Source organism: Oryctolagus cuniculus, chromosome 14, assembly GCF_051225735.1.
Source record: "Oryctolagus cuniculus isolate XC-2025 breed Fujian yellow rabbit chromosome 14, ASM5122573v1, whole genome shotgun sequence".
In the NCBI taxonomy this organism is placed as follows: domain Eukaryota; kingdom Metazoa; phylum Chordata; class Mammalia; order Lagomorpha; family Leporidae; genus Oryctolagus; species Oryctolagus cuniculus.
In genome coordinates this window covers 25,352,411-25,368,422 of record NC_142880.1, presented here as the reverse complement: position 1 = coordinate 25,368,422, position 16,012 = coordinate 25,352,411, and the positions used below count along the sequence as shown (strand labels likewise).

The 16,012-nt window shown below is 37.5% G+C and overlaps 1 protein-coding gene across 6 annotated transcripts in view; it reads right to left on the bottom strand.

Annotated features, from left to right (window-relative positions):
- The window catches only part of PAM (peptidylglycine alpha-amidating monooxygenase), a 342,095-nt gene that overhangs the window by 85,054 nt on the left and 241,029 nt on the right, over positions 1-16,012 (bottom strand). For all 6 annotated transcript variants that reach the window (XM_089313069.1, XM_051853950.3, XM_051853946.3 and 3 more), the window contains 5 exons: positions 5,586-5,634; positions 4,319-4,386; positions 3,142-3,222; positions 2,789-2,865; positions 1,519-1,622 (listed from right to left, as the gene is read on the bottom strand). In XM_089313069.1, the coding sequence (XP_089169195.1) occupies positions 1,519-1,622; positions 2,789-2,865; positions 3,142-3,222; positions 4,319-4,386; positions 5,586-5,634 (379 nt within the window). The remainder of the gene's footprint in view (positions 1-1,518; positions 1,623-2,788; positions 2,866-3,141; positions 3,223-4,318; positions 4,387-5,585; positions 5,635-16,012) is intronic.

The following is a 16,012-nucleotide window of genomic DNA, read 5'->3' as shown; positions in this document are numbered from 1 at the left end:
TTATAAAAGATTAGAGTTATTCTAGACTCATGGAACTAGAAGAGGCCTCCAGAGATCACTTTGGCCTCTCCTGCTAGCATTAGAACTAGTCATTATTTTCAGTGGCTGATACTGCCTACACAGCAAACTCAAAGGATCGATTCTGGCCAAAGTTATAAGGTTGCCAAATTGCAAAGAGATCTCTAAGCAAAAAACTCTACTTTTTCCACACTTATTTGTAAATCAATACATGGGATGTTGAAAGATTCTGAAAGAGACACTTTTTCTTAACCACTTTGCCAGTTTCAATGGCTAATAAAATAACTGATGGCATTCAGGAACATTTTCACAGTACTTCACAACACAGAGCAGAGAAGAGCGGATCATTGCCCTCTGAATTCCATTATCTCATATATTTAGATGTGAACCATCAGACTCTTCCATATTTAGTTAGGTCCATGCTGTTAGTCTACCTCTTACCATTGTCATTTCCTGTAATTCAGCAAGTTTACTGCTTTCCTTAAGCATCTTCCCAAATTTACCAAATATATGTAAAGCAAAGCTGTTGAAAAATCTGTTTTACTATATATTATATCATTTTTCTATCTTTAGACTTAAAGTAGATTCTTAATATAAAACCCTTTTAGAGTGACATAAAGAATAGTATGAAATGCACTTTTAAATGCACTTGTTCCCTTTCCCCTTACAATGAACAGTTAGTGTTAGGAGGGTCCTGGCAGTACATCCAGTGCACATTCTCAGATGCTGACTTTCTGTAACTTCTCTTTGATAAAGACTTAAATGCTTGAAAGCTCTTGCTTCCAGGCAGCATCTGTATATATTTTAAAGCCCTGTTATCACAAAAAGGAGGCTCCTTGATTCTTTTTTACAAAATGCATGGTAAGAGACTTTATCTTTCAGTTTTTATGTATGTAAGTCCTTTTGAAAGAGTTCACAGTGCTTTGAATATTTCACTTAATGTTATAAAATATGATCATTTCAAGGAGTCTTGGTATTTTTTAAATTATTTCAAATTCTGGACATTCCTTTTTGGAAAAGTGTTGACTGTTCTTAATCCTCATTTGGTAGCATACACAACTAAAGTGATGGAATACCTAGAAGTTTTAAGAGGTAGAGGGAAAATCAGGATTCTGAATATTTAATGGGCACTACCAATGCATATGCCACATATCTGTTTCAATTCAAACACAAGTCAAGGGGAAAACTTGAGAAAAAATTCATAACCATGATTTTCTTTATGAAGATGTCAGAGGCGGCCATAATGTGTGGAAGTGAGAGGCTGCAGGAATCATTAGATGCTGTGTATGGGGAACAGAAGCATGAGAAAGCACACACAGGACATGGGTGTATGCAAATCAATGGCTTCTGAAAGGATAAAATGCTGCAGTGTGTTGGCACATACACACATACACAACAAGGTCAAAGAACATGCAATTAATTCTCAAAGGTAACTGCGACCTATCGTCACGTCTCTTCACAGTGAAACCTCTTTGAACCACAGGATGTGCAGAGCCATACCCAATGTGCGTGGCTTCTGTCCTTCCCTCACCAGTGAACACGCATCTTGCTGCCAGGATGTCACCAAAACTAACATCAACTGGGTGTTCCACAGGGTAGAAAGCCTACAGGAAGACAAACACAAGGAGTCACAAAATCAACAGTAAAACCCAGAAGCAAACATAATAATAATAATGTGATACCTGGAGCACTCTGGGAGGAGCAGATGAAGACAGACAAACAGACAGAAACACTCGGCTTCATCAAAAGAGCTCACATTTTACTTCTATTTGACTTTTTTTTTGGTGGCCCTTATCCAATAACCCTCTCTCCTCCTGAATCCCCTTGCCAGGCTCTGGTAATAACTATTCTAAGTTTATGTCAACTTTTAAAAAACTTATGCGTATGATAGACAACATGTGGTATTTGTTTTTCTATGCCTGGCTTATTTCACTTAACACAGTATCTCAGTTCCATTCATTTTACTACACATGACAGGATTTCATCCTTTATGGCTGAATAAGATTCTATTGTGCATATTCAGATACCACATTTTTTTTATGTGTTCACCCACTGATGGACATCTAGATTGATTCCACATCCTGGATTTGCAAACAATGCTGTATGAGCATGGGAGTGCAGGTATCTCTTTCATATGCTCATTTCATTTCCTTCAGATATGTAGGTTCTAACATTCCACATTATAATGGGGTGAACACAGAACCATACAAAGAACTGGCAGAGAAGAGCTGGTGGTCTCTAACACTGAGGAAGGGTGAGGAAGCAGGGATACAAACTGCCTGATGTGATCAGCTGATACCATATGCACCTGTTGAAACACTGCACCAAGCCCCATCAAGGTGTACGAATATTACACATTACCCCAAAATTAAACATAAACAAAATACTACAAAAGAGGTTTACCTTTAATTAATTAATTCTATTTATGACAAGAATACCAAACTTTGAATGAAGAAACAATACTATTAACAAATGCATCCTATAGAAATGGGAATAAAGGTAGTAACACAGGAGCTCTTTGAAACATTGAGACTGCACAGTAGGATAGAAAAGCATCCACAAAAGTGATCAGAATATATGGAGAGAATCAACAAGCAAAGTCCCAAATTGGAAATTGTAAAAAAGAAAAAAAAAGAGGTTATACAGCTCAGATACTCAGTAAAAACAGAGGTAGAGATGTTTAGATTCTAGAGAAATTCACAAAGGTTGTATAAAGATTTCTACTTTCTCTGATGGTTTTTTCTCTGAAAATTGAAGAGATTCCACACACCTGTGGCAGCTGCGGACTCTGGCGTCCAATCAGTGTCCACTGTCCATTTCTTAGTCTGTACCCACTTACTACCTTCCCTGTAATAAACACAAATGTAATCACATAAGGTACTCAAACACAAAAGGCATATTTACTTTCCTATTTTATAACATAATCTAAATAGTTTCAGAACCCAAAATGCTAAGTATCTCAATGAAAACGGTATGATGAGACAGCCTAAAAAAAGCCAAGATGCAGTGCAAAATCTCTTTCACTGGAACAGATCAAAGGCCAAATATACATACATTTTACACTACATAATAGAAATCACAATGGCAGAAATCAATAATTTAACACACTGTTTACGTTCTTACCTAAATGGTGAGTGTGCACTCTGTAGGCAAACACATGCATTGGATACTTCTTATAATGGCATGAAATGTCAGAATTTACCACTGTGAAAACCAAAAGCACAGAAAAAGTCACTATTCTAGAAAATGATATTCTTGGTTAAAACTGTGAATAGAGAATTCACAAGATGATAGGCATTGGCGTTTCCTAATGTAGCCAACACACAGTCCATCACGTGCTCAGGAGACATTAAACACCTATTCTATGGCAGCCATTTTATGAAGATAAAATAAGAACCACTTGGCTTGCGTTTTCATTTTACTGATAAGCAAAATGATCAGGTTGAAATCAAAATACCCTGTCAGTGAAAATGCAGGCTTAATGTGTTACCTTTATCTTCAATTGCATCCAGTTAAAAACTTATAAACTGATTTTATTTTACTTTTGGAAAAAAAGGATTTTTGAAAAATTTCAAAAGCAAACACCTTGGATCGCTAGATTTAACAGTTCCTGTTGAGAAGGGAGCATTTCAGATACTTTTCCTTTTTTATAATCTAATACATAGATATTCAAAAGTATTTATTTTATAATAGATGAATGAACAGTAACAAAAAGGCCATACTGGTCATTGACTTCTAAAAATTCCCAATAAAAAATTTAATATGGTGCTTTCACTAGAGGAAATTCAGAAACATTGGTAAACAATATTCCTACTCTCATAGCTTTTTGCCAACTTTGGAAAATCTGCTATCACTTTCACCATTTTAAAAGTAGGGAAACAAAACTCAGTTTCTCTAAGTTCAAAGACTGAGCAGGTGATGGATTAGCTGGGCTCCTGGTTTTTGAATCTTTCTGTGCAGTAGTTAGTGTGCTGTACACAAAGCACTTTGTCTTTTGCATCTAAAGAATGGATGATTGACTGGTAAAATACTCAAGATTTATTCTTTAATTATATAACCTCCTACCTACCCCTGGGGCTCAATTCTTAGAAGCTCAATAAATAGAGAATGGAAAAGCAATAAACCCTTGGATTAGGGTAACACAAAAATCTATTTTAAATCCAAGGACGATAAAGAATTGGTTTATTTTTCAGGGAGTCAAAAATCTTGGTCTTTTAAAAAGTTTATAAAATATATTGCAAATTGATTCCTATGAATCAGGTAAGGAGGTGATGGTAAATAATAAATGATGACAACTCACCTTTCTCTCCTGCTGGTATAACAGTATCAACAGACATCATAAGGTACATGCCAGCAATTAAAGGCTGTCTGTAGAAAAAGTAACACTGTTCTCGATTATCAGAGTCAATGTATAAAATATGTTTCTTGTAAGATGTTAAAATGAAATAATATGGACAAACAGGTAGATTATATGTTGTAAGTCTTCAAAAAGTTCATGAAAAATACATGTTATTCAAAAACTACTATGCATAGATTTCAAAAACTTTTGCACCAAAATAAACTTATCGTTTAATTCCATCTCCATGAACTTTTTGAGGTACCTTTATACATAGTTTTTTCTTAAGAATCACTTCTTTTCTTGCTAAGGCAGACTATAGGTTCCTGTGATGGTAAATTTCGTTTATCAGCTTGGCTAGGCTACTGTGCCTGGTGCTGTGGTCAAACATGGGTCTGGGTGCTGCTGGGAAGGTATTGATATTAGTATCACAGATGTGATTAACACTGACACCAGACTCTGAATAAAGCAGGTTATTCTCCATACGTGGTTGGACCTCTCCCATCAGCTGAAGGGAAAAACACTGAGATCCCCTGTGAAGGAGGGACTTGATCTACAAACGGCAGTTATACTCAAGAATGTAACATCAAACTTTCCCTCAATTTCTAGCTTCACTTTATGATTTGGGACTTGTCAATCTCTACAAGAATGTGGGCCAGGCCCTTATCATCTCCCCCAACCCCCACTTTTCTCTCTCCCTCTCTCTCCCTGTGTCTGTCTCTCTTTCACACACACACACACACACACACACACACACACAGCCCATTGAGTCTGGGTCAAAATAACTGAAGTAACTTACTTCTCACAAATAGAAAGTGGCAAAGGGATGCTTTCTCACTTCTAAGATCAGGTTACAAGAACATTCAGGCCTCCATGGCTTTGCCTTCTCTTAGGTTTTTGCATATTTATTCTGTGATGGAAGCCTGCAGTCATATTGTGAATGTCCCTGTTTATAACCACCGAGTCATCTTGGAAGTGGCTCCTCCCTAATGGAGCCTCCAGATGACTGATGTCACCGCAGCCTCCGGGTGAGACCACTGGCCAGAGGACCAGCTAAGCAGTGCTCCGATTCCTGACCCACAGGACACTGAGATAGCGCATATTCAGTGCTTTACCTCAGTCAATTTGGGTTTGGGATAAACAATACAGATACACAATACAGTGACTTTTCTCCTTTCAAATTCTCCAAGATCTTAAAGTCGTTGCTCACTCAGGAAGACTGAGTACTTACGGCTGCCGTGTGAGATGTATGGACACACCAGAACAGTCCTTGTGATTGTCTGTAAACACATACAAACACAGCTTACATACGAAGATGTGAAAAATGAGCTCCAATCTAACAAATCTTAAACGATTACGACTGAATACTCTCAAAAACACCCAACTGTGTTTCGCCTGCACCGAGCTTTATGGTTTATGGAGTAGTTTCCTAATCATTAACTCCTTGAGTCACTGAGGCATCGAAACAGCAACAACAGAACTATTATATCATTCAGGCTGTGGTATTTCTTCAGCATCAAATTGACCATCAAATTTACTGGTATTTCTGCAGACATAACAGACACGAGGCATATGGCTACAAAAGAAAGTGCTTGCTATTCTCTGTGCAGTAAGGTTCACTAACAAATACTTATTTTGTAACTTACATGGAAGGAACTAGGCTAAATACAGTGCTGGAAATAGGAGCTGTTACAGAGAAAATTAAGAAAAAAATTCCCCCTAAGAAGCAAGTAACTCTAATACAAAACAAATTCAAACAAAATGCTTTGAAGTCTCAGGAGACAAAGCAGCCGTAACTAATAGGAGGAACTCTTTCAAATAAAGAGATGAGAAATAAAATGGAATAAAAGCTACATATAACTACATGGTTCAAACATACACAAAGCTGGTGGAATAAGTGGTTTGCTCCATGGGGCCCCAAATGATTGGCTTTTCTACTTTTCAACAACTGAAGAAACCCACAACTGAGGTTATAAAGTTTCACTAATTTTAGAATCTGTAATGTCCAAATTTATTTATCGGATTCACTTTGCGTCCTTTCTATGTCATGTTCATTCCCACCTGAGCCTCAATAGTTCTGCACCCAAACTTAGGCTCAGAACTTGTGCATATCTCTTTATCCTAGCCGATAATACTTCAGATACTTCTTAATAGGCCCTCTTGTTTCCTTTTTTCTCTATCTTCCCCAAGTTCAAATAACATACATGTTCAAAATATTCATCCAAGTTCTTATCTCTGTTGAACTTGCTGACCTCTCACCAGAAACCAGGAACAGTAACTCACACTCCTTTTATTTCTACATATGCTAACTTCTCCTACTTCCCATCTTACTCTGAGTGATTATAAAAGTTTACATCTCAATAACATTGATTGAGAGTTGATTTTTATACAAATAAATATTGTGTGTGCATGCAAGATTGACAGATTTATGCTAGAAATGCAGAAGTGTGCTAATAAATAACAGAAGATGAGGGGTGGGCATTTGGCCCAGCAGTTCAGCTGTCACCTTTGGGATGACTGCATCCCATATCAGAGTGCCAGCTTCCAGTTCAGCATCCTGCTGATGCACACCTTGGGAGGCTCGAGTACTTGGGACTCTGCCACCCACATGGGAGACCTGGCTTGAATTCCAGGTTCCTGGCTTCAGCCTGGCCAAGCCTTGGCTGTGGCGAGTATTTGGGGAATGAACCAGGGGATGAAAGATCTCGCTCTGTTTCTCTTTCTCTCTCTGTTTCTCTTTCTCTCTCTGTTTCTCTCTCCCCAATTTTCAAATAAAATGAAAAATAGATAAACATTTAAAAAATAGCATGTGGAATGGATTTTTAAAGGACTTTTTTCTTTTAGCCTTGATTTTCATTAGAAAATCATATGGTAGCTCCATATAGAAATTTATAGTAACAGGTAATTAACAAGATAAGCACTTTGATACACCCTGATAAAGCTTAGAGAGAAAGTACAGCAAATCATAGCTACTACTTTGGGAATCAAATACAAAGGAAATTTCTCAATATAGTATTATTTTTGATCTGAACAAAAATAGTACAGAAAGAAATTAAATGATAGGCATTTTATATTTAACCACCTGAGTTTTATTTTTTTTGTCATTATCGTTTTATAAAAGGATCTCTATGCAATCTCCTTCATCAATTTCAATGGGGTCCTATTTTCATCATAATTTCACTAAGTTATTTTTTTCATAATTTTAAGTAAGTTTTAAACAGATGGTAAAATAATAATTAATAATCATAAGTTTATCTCAACTTTTGCCTATGCTTTTAAATATAGAAATGATACTTAATACTGCTTTTTTTTTTTTTTCAGAAACCCACTTATTTTGAGAACACTCTTTTCTAGTGGCTTTCAATGATTTTCACTTGACCAAGAAAAAGGCATTCAAAGAATGTGGTCAGTACCACTGTGAATGTCCCTGCATCAATGAAAAAGAATAGACCAGATGTATGGACAGGTCTTTTTAATTTGTGTAATGTTATGTAAATTATAAAAATATGCCCCCAAAACAAGAAACATTTTGTAAGAACACACATATAATGAAAGATAATGCATTACACCAGTTGCCTATGGGGAACTGGCGTGTCATTGCCTAGTCTGTCCTACTTTGAAAATGAAAAGCATGTACCTATCTCCAGTGATTGAAGAGAATGGTAGCAAGAACACCATTCATTCCTACCAGGTGAATTCCAAACTCCAGAGACTTACTAATCAACTCGGTTGAAACATTTTTCACATGTATAACAAAACCATACCTATCTTATAACGTTATCTTGAAAAACAGGAATCATCCATTCATGTCATTAATAGTTCTGGAACTACCACTACCCCCAGCAGTGTTCTGCAACCTGGGCTACAGTGAAAACAACCCCTTCAGCCTCCCTGCTGTCTGGGTGCTGATGCTTTCTAATGCCGGTGTGGTGTAGGAAAGAGAGGGAAGCAGATATCAAAAATGTAATCAAGGCAATGCTACACAATGAACTCAACAGGTTAATGGGATGGTGGACTGCTGCTTTAGCTACTGCAATCAGAAAAAGATTCCATTTCAGATACATTTCATTTCACCTGGAGGAAAAGGAGATCTGGGGATGAACATTCTAGATAAAAGGAAGGGTCAAGAACTTGGGAGAAAGCAGGCATGATTTTGGGACAGAAGGAGGGATGAAGTGGATGAAGCACAGGAAATCAGGATAAGGGGCTGTGGGCTGGAGAGGAAGAGGCCACACGGGTACATAGGTGAAGAGTCTGGGTTTTATTCTCTGTACACAGAGGCCATGCAATGGAGTAACAAGATCATATAAGAACTTGGCACTTACGTAATATATACCAATCACTGAATGTTCATTTTTGTAGCTTTATAATTACACAATGCCAGGGGATAGTCTGCTGTCTGCCCCCCCCCCCGCCCCCTCCATATAACAAAAGGTTCTAAGTGCACTGAAAACTGTCTCCTGGGTTTTCATTGCATCTTTGCATTGAAAGAACTAAGTGAATCACATTTTGATCTCCACAACTTGACTGATCATTCTTTACTATAACTTAAAATGAAGATATTCATAAGTAAATCAACACATCTGAGGAACTATCAAAGAAATTTGTCATTCCGGCTGAAATTTACCATCAATGTAAGATTATCAGGAATGTTATTAATAAGTATCATGCGAGGTAGCTATTGCCGTGTGATTTTAAAAATGCACCTTCCTACTAGATAGCATTCTTTATTAGAATGGTCTCTATCGAGTAATTTTCGTACTCAAAGAGAAGTACAAAAAATAGTCAGAAACTGTCTACTATTGTTTTTAGGTGTATTTGTTTGCTAGTTTTCCTTCTGTGTATTTTCATTTCTGGAACTTTTTGTACAGCATGCAGAGTTTTAACTGCAAATCTGTGTATATTTGTGAATCAGCTCCCATGAAGATTTATGTTCTGTCACACTGAATTGACAATCTCAAAATTCAATTGTATTTGCAAGTCATTATGATACAGAAGTTCAGAAGTTCAATGCTCTTTTCTCCCAAATCTCCAGAAATTTCATCATCTCCTATTACTACATGAACTTTTAGTTGTTTAGTCTTTATTGTGTGATGTTCTTGACTTCTTATAAGATATGACACATAGTTGAAAAAAATGTAGGATTGAAAGAAAAAATGTAGGATTGAAAGGAAAATCAGGTGCTGTGTTCTTGCAGTATAGTTAATAGTAACACCGTGACTTGTGTTTAAAAACTCTGAAGAATGAAGCAAACAGACAACAATGATATAGAAATGGCTATTATTTAATTTGGAAAACTCTGATATGAGTGGTTATAAATATCTTCAAATGAAGCCTTTTGAGTGACATAATAACAGAAAACTTGCCTAATTTGAAGAAAGGGACATCTAAGTACAGGAAGCACATAGAATTCCCAGTAGATATGACCAGAAAAGATCTTCACCATAACACATTGTAGTCAAACTCTCCATAGTAAAACATGAAGAAAAGATTCTAAAATGTTCATGAGAGAAATGCCAGATTACTTTCAGAGGATCTCCAATTGGAGTCACAGCTGACTTCTTATCAGAAACCCTACAGGAGAGTAGAGAATGGTGAGATGTATTCCAAGTCTTAAGAGAAAAAAACTGTCAACTCAGAATGATGTACACTGCAAAGCTCTCATTTAGGAATGAAGGTGAAATAAAGACTTTCCATAACAAACAGAAATTGAAAGAATTTGTCACCACTCGTTCAGCCTTACCATCAACAGTCAGAACAAGGGCTGTTCAAGGTCATTGCTTCTCAAAATATTAATTTCACTTCTATAGATTGCCTTTTAGGTGCTCTATTAGTTATCACAGGTCAGGGAAAACATATGGTATTTGTCCCTTTGGAACTGGCTTATTTCACTAAGTGTGATATTTTCCAATTTCATCTATTTTGTTGCAAATGACCAGATTTGGGTTTTTTTTACTGCTGTATAATATTCCATGGTGTACATATTCCATAATTTCTTTATCTAGTCTTCAGTTAATGAGTGGTCACCACTATGAAAGAAGGTGAAGATTGAAAAAAATCTCCCAGTAAAAGTACAAAGTAAACAACAGGAATAATTATGGAAAAATGGCAAGGCCAAGTTGTTACTTATCAAATAGTAACCTTGAATGTAAATGTCCTCCACTCTCCAGTTAAAAGATACAGACTGGCTGAATGGGAAAAAAAAAAAAAAACCTCATCTATTTGCTGCCTACAAGAAACATCTCACCAACAAAGACTGAAAGTGAAAAGATGGAAAAAGATATTCCATGCTAAAAGAAACCAAAAAAGAGCTGGTGTAGCCATCCTATTATCAGGCAAAATAGGCTTTAACATAAAAACAGTTAACAGAGACAAAGAAGGACACTTTGTAGTGATAAAGGGATCAATTCAATAGGACAAAGTGACTATTATAAACATATAAGCACCTAATTACAGGGCACCTGGCTATTTAAAGTAAATGTTAATGGGGGCCAGCACCATGGCTCACTTGGTGAATCCTCTGCCTGCAGCGCCAGCATCCCATATGGGTGCCGGGTTCTAGTCTCGGTTGCTCCTCTTCCAGTCCAGCTCTCTGCTGTGGCCCGGGAGGGCAGTGGAGGATGGCCCAAGTGCTTGGGCCCCTGCACCAGCATGGGAGACCAGGAGGAAGCACCTGGTTCCTGGCTTCGGATCAGTGCAGTGCTGGCCACAGTGGCCATTTGGGGGGTGAACCAACAGAAGAAAGACATTTCTCTCTATCCTATTGAGGAACAAGTTTTTTTTTTTTTTTTGGTTGGTTTTTCTTGTTTTGTTTTTATTTTTCATACTATCTGTTGAACTCTTTACTTAACATACAGATAATCATATTTGTATAAAGTTAATTAAAAATGGATCTTAATAAAAAATAAGAAAGGGAATAAGAGAGGGAGGAGGAAGGGGGGTGGGAGTGTGGGTGGGAAGGTGGGCAAGGTGGGAAGAATCACCATGTTCCTAAAGTTGTAATTGTGAAGTGTATGAAGTTCGTAACTGTATAGTTCTGCATATATTTCTATGGACTTACTTCTAAGGGTACAGTTTAAAATTTGCCATGTCCCCAAATCCCCTTAAGCTGGGTGGTAGAAACAGCATTTTTAAGTGTTGAAGTTAGCATATGGATAGGATTAAGTGTTAAAATGATCACATAGGTAAGATTAAATGTTAAAGTGATAATATAAATAGGATTAAGTGTCTGGTAATAATAGATAGAATTAAAAAGGAGTGAATGCTCCAACATGGGAAGCAGTCCATGCAGCAACCTCACAGACACAATCACTTTAAGTAGCACTCTGACCTAAGAATCAGCCCTATGGCATTCTGGTCTGGCTGGAACAACCATGAGAGCATTTCAGGCATGGAAAGCCAAGACACTGTGGCAAAAAGTGTCCTACATGAAGAACCTCTGTGGGTGAGACCCCAGTGGAAAGAAGCGGTCATCAAAGAAGGATGTACTTTTTTTCTGAAGGGAGGAGAGAATTTCCACTCTGCTTATGGCCCTGTCTAAATACTGATGGAGTTTGTGGATTCAAAAGGTTCCCATAGCTTAGGCAGCTTATGTTAAGAGCCTCAGGTGGTCACTGACATCATACATAAGAGTGTTAATTGTTAAATTAACAACAGGAATCACTGTGCACTTACTTCCCATAGAGGACCTCTGTCCTCAACAAGTTGGATTATGAGAGTTAATAGTAAAACCTGTTCTCAAAGATATACTTCATTTTAGTGTATTATGTAAAGGATATTCTTATGTCTCATAAGCTATAATTATGTCTTAAGTGCTTGCAAAAGAGGTATCATTCTTGGGTTCTTCTGCAAAGTTAATTTAGTTTATTTCTATCTATCTTTCTATTTCTCTCTCTCTGTGTGCATATATATATAAATTAAACCTCTGAAAGGTTTACTTTTATTGAATTAAATTTTTTTTCTTTATTGTAAAAATATCCTTCTGTTGTCTATTGCACAGTAGGTAACAATAGTTAACAACAGGTTAACAATAGTTAACAATAACATACTGTAAATAGCTATAAGAAAGATTTCAAATGTTCAAACTACAAAGAAAATTTGAATATATGAAGCAATGAATGCTAATTATCCTAATTTGATAATTAAAATTTATGCATGTGTTGCAATATTACATTATACCCTGTAAATATGTACAATTATTGTTTGTCAATAAAACAAATAATCTATTAAAATACAAAAAATTTTACCATATGTAATGAAAAAGTGAAGTCAGAATTGAGAAGTTAAGAAATGTACAAAAATGAACTCAAAATATAAAAATAATACACTGTCTAAACTAGTCAGTTGGAAAGACTTATTCTAAAAGTTGAGTGAAAGAAAATATGAACAAGGAGAGGAAAGGAATAGGTGGAAAAGTTCATGGTCTCCCATGAAACCCAGCCCCTGTGCAGTGTCTTGGATGCAAATGCTAGAAAGTAACAGCCTAGTCTCCCATGGTCTCCCAGTCTCCTCCCATAAGCTTGTATCCTTACTCTCGCATTTTTAATGGCAAATCAACCTCTTCTTACCAAAAATAGCTCAATGAACTGAGGGAGTGGTACAGCCAGCCCTACAAGGTTCTAATCAGAGCACTTATGAAATCATTTGTTTCTCCAACAGAAAACATCTTGATGTTGCTCCTGTCTCAAGGGGTTTCTTTTCCAGGAACTCTATGTCAAGAGCAAAAAAGTAGCTACCACCTACATGTAGCCCCCAGACTGCCTGAAGCCCACTTGACCATCATCAAAATTCCATAAAGGATATATCACTGACCAATCAAAGGTCCAAGTTCATTCTCTCTCCTAGGCTTGCTGGTGAAATACTTGACGTTAGTTAATGATGTTATTCTGTATACACAGAGAAATGAACCCAAGACAGATCTTTCATGACTGCTTTCTCTCACAGTAAGGTAAAATGTTATGTTAATTATTTTCACAATATGGAGATGGAAACTTTGTTCACATTATAGATATCAGATGACATTGGGAGGGATATTTCATTATGTAATTACTTTCTTTTTTTCTTTTTCTTTCTTTCTTTTTTTTTTTTTTTTTTTTTTTGACAGGCAGAGTTAGACAGTGAGAGAGAGAGACAGAGAGAAAGGTCTTCATTTACCGTTGGGTCACCCTCCAATGGCCGCCACGGCTGGCACGCTGCGGCCAGCGCACCGCGCTGATCCAATGGCAGGAGCCAGGTATTTATCCTGGTCTCCCATGGGGTGCAGGGCCCAAGCACTTGGGCCATCCTCCACTGCACTCCCTGGCCACAGCAGAGAGCTGACCTGGAAGAGGGGCAACCGGGACAGAATTCAGCGCCCGGACCGGGACTAGAACCTGGTGTGCCGGCGCCACAAGGTGGAGGATTAGCCTAGTGAGCCGCAGTGCTGGCTGTAATTACTTTCCATAACAATGTCATATGTGTGCTGGAACTTACAAAATGTTTGTGGAATAATAGAATCAAGAGATAATATTAATTTTCCATGAACTTTTGAAGTTTGCTCACATGCAGAACTTTTTTTTGGTTTAAGATTTATTTATTTATTTGAGAGACAGAGCTACAGACAGAGAAAGGAAGAGACGGATACAGAGAGATCTTTCATCTGCTGGTTCACCCCACAAATAGCATCAACAGCTGGAGCGGGGCCGATCAAAGCCAGGAGCATCTTCCAGGTCTACTACATGCATGCAGGGGCCCAAGCATTTGGGCCATCTTCCACTGCTTTCCCAGGCTATCAGCAGGGAGCTGGATCAGAAGCGGAGCAGCCGGGACATAAACCACTACCCATATGGGATGCTGGTGCCACAGGTGGAGGTTTAACCTACTATGCTATAGCGCCAGCCCCATACAGAACCTTTTGTAATGATGAAAACATTTACAGTGAAGAAGTTTAAAGAACAATTTTTTAAAAAGAAAGTATAAAATAGTAAATTCTAGTCAGGCCTGATAAGCACATTACAGCCCTGGGAAGTACTGGAGAGCCAGTGGCTGAGTGGGAAGATGTCTGGAAAGTGGTCTGATCATGAAAGAAATGAGTATTTCCAGACACTTGATGAGACTTGAAAACAGCATTTTATCAGAATCTAATCTTGAGTGAGATGAAAACTGGATGGCTGTTCCACAAGAGTTTCGGCTTGCCTGTTTTGAGAAATTGCTTTCCTCTGCTTAGGCAAAGATGTATAACCATAGCAAGGCATTTCATCAAATCTATATACTCATAGAAGTCAGAACTGAAAGGGACCTTGGAGATGATGGAGTTCAACTCTTGCACTTTATGACTAGGGGGAAAAAGGCTACAGAAATGACGAGTGTTGCCCAAAGTACTTCAACTCACTGAGGACACAGCTGGCTATCAAATCTAATTCTCCAAAGTTAATGTTTAATACATATATTTACCTGAAAAAAAAAAAGAGTTCAGTCTCTTAGAGACTTCCAAGACATTTCATCTGTGAAATATCCTGAAGCTAAGATAAAGGAATTAAGCAAGAATGGATAAGTAACCAACGGTACTTAAGGACAACCACTTAAGCAGGAAGCTCAATTCTCTTAATGGGAGGTGAATGCATGGGATATGAGGTTATCCATCCCAAACTATTTAGCTTGCTTTTCTAATAATAGCTTGTCCTTCCTGCTTGGATTCATAGCTAAGTAGTAAAGTAAGTATGTGGAATAATGCATGATAATAACTTATTACTCCTAGGTTTTTAGAAGTCTGTTGGTCTTTCCTACTTCTCCTCTCTAGAGATATCCCTCTAGACTTCATGAGCTCATCTTGTCCTGGTCGTTTCCTGCTTCTATAAAAGGAGAGGTTAACCATTGATCCTGAGGGAACCTCTGTGTTGTTATATACTGTATCCCTCTAATTGGAAAAGTCCTACAGAAAGACAGTGGTAGAGTGGGTTTCATTCCTTATACTCTCCCAAGAAGAGAAAGCACGAAGCACACATCCCTGTTTCCAACTATCCCCGGTCACAGTTTTGGAAGATGGATCTATCCCTTAAGGAAGTTCTGGAACCACTGCCAAGTCTTTTGAAAATCAGGAATGATTATCTTTAATGATGAAAATTTATTCTAGAAAATTTGGAAACCAATATCCTTCCACCCTCCCCGAGTTAGCTGAACCCAATTTAAAGCTAATTGTCCTTCCCTGCCCTGTACACACAGAGAAAGATGAGTCAGGAACACCACAGTAATCACCAATGATTCTGCAATAACATACGTATGCAGTACTGAAATAAGTATCTGAATACTAAGCTGTCTCGATCTTCACCTTATGGTTCTTTGTTCTAAATTAACAACATTAAATTAATGGCGCAGATGATGTTTTGCTGAGACTAAATCATGGCTCCCAAGGCGATTGAGAGTATGAGATTATTTGGGGATTAATTTCTAAAGTCAGGGAAAAATTTCATATAATTAAAATTTTCTTGAAAACCCCTTAGGAGAACTGAAAATTGAGGTCTCTTAATAGATCCAACACAGTTAGCTTCAACCCAGAATACTTTGCCTGGAGAAGTTCTTTTTCATAAATGAAGGTGAAATAAAGACTTTCCAGGACAAGAAATAATTGAAAGAATTAATCACCACCTGACCAGTCGTTGGCATTGGAACACATTTCTGACA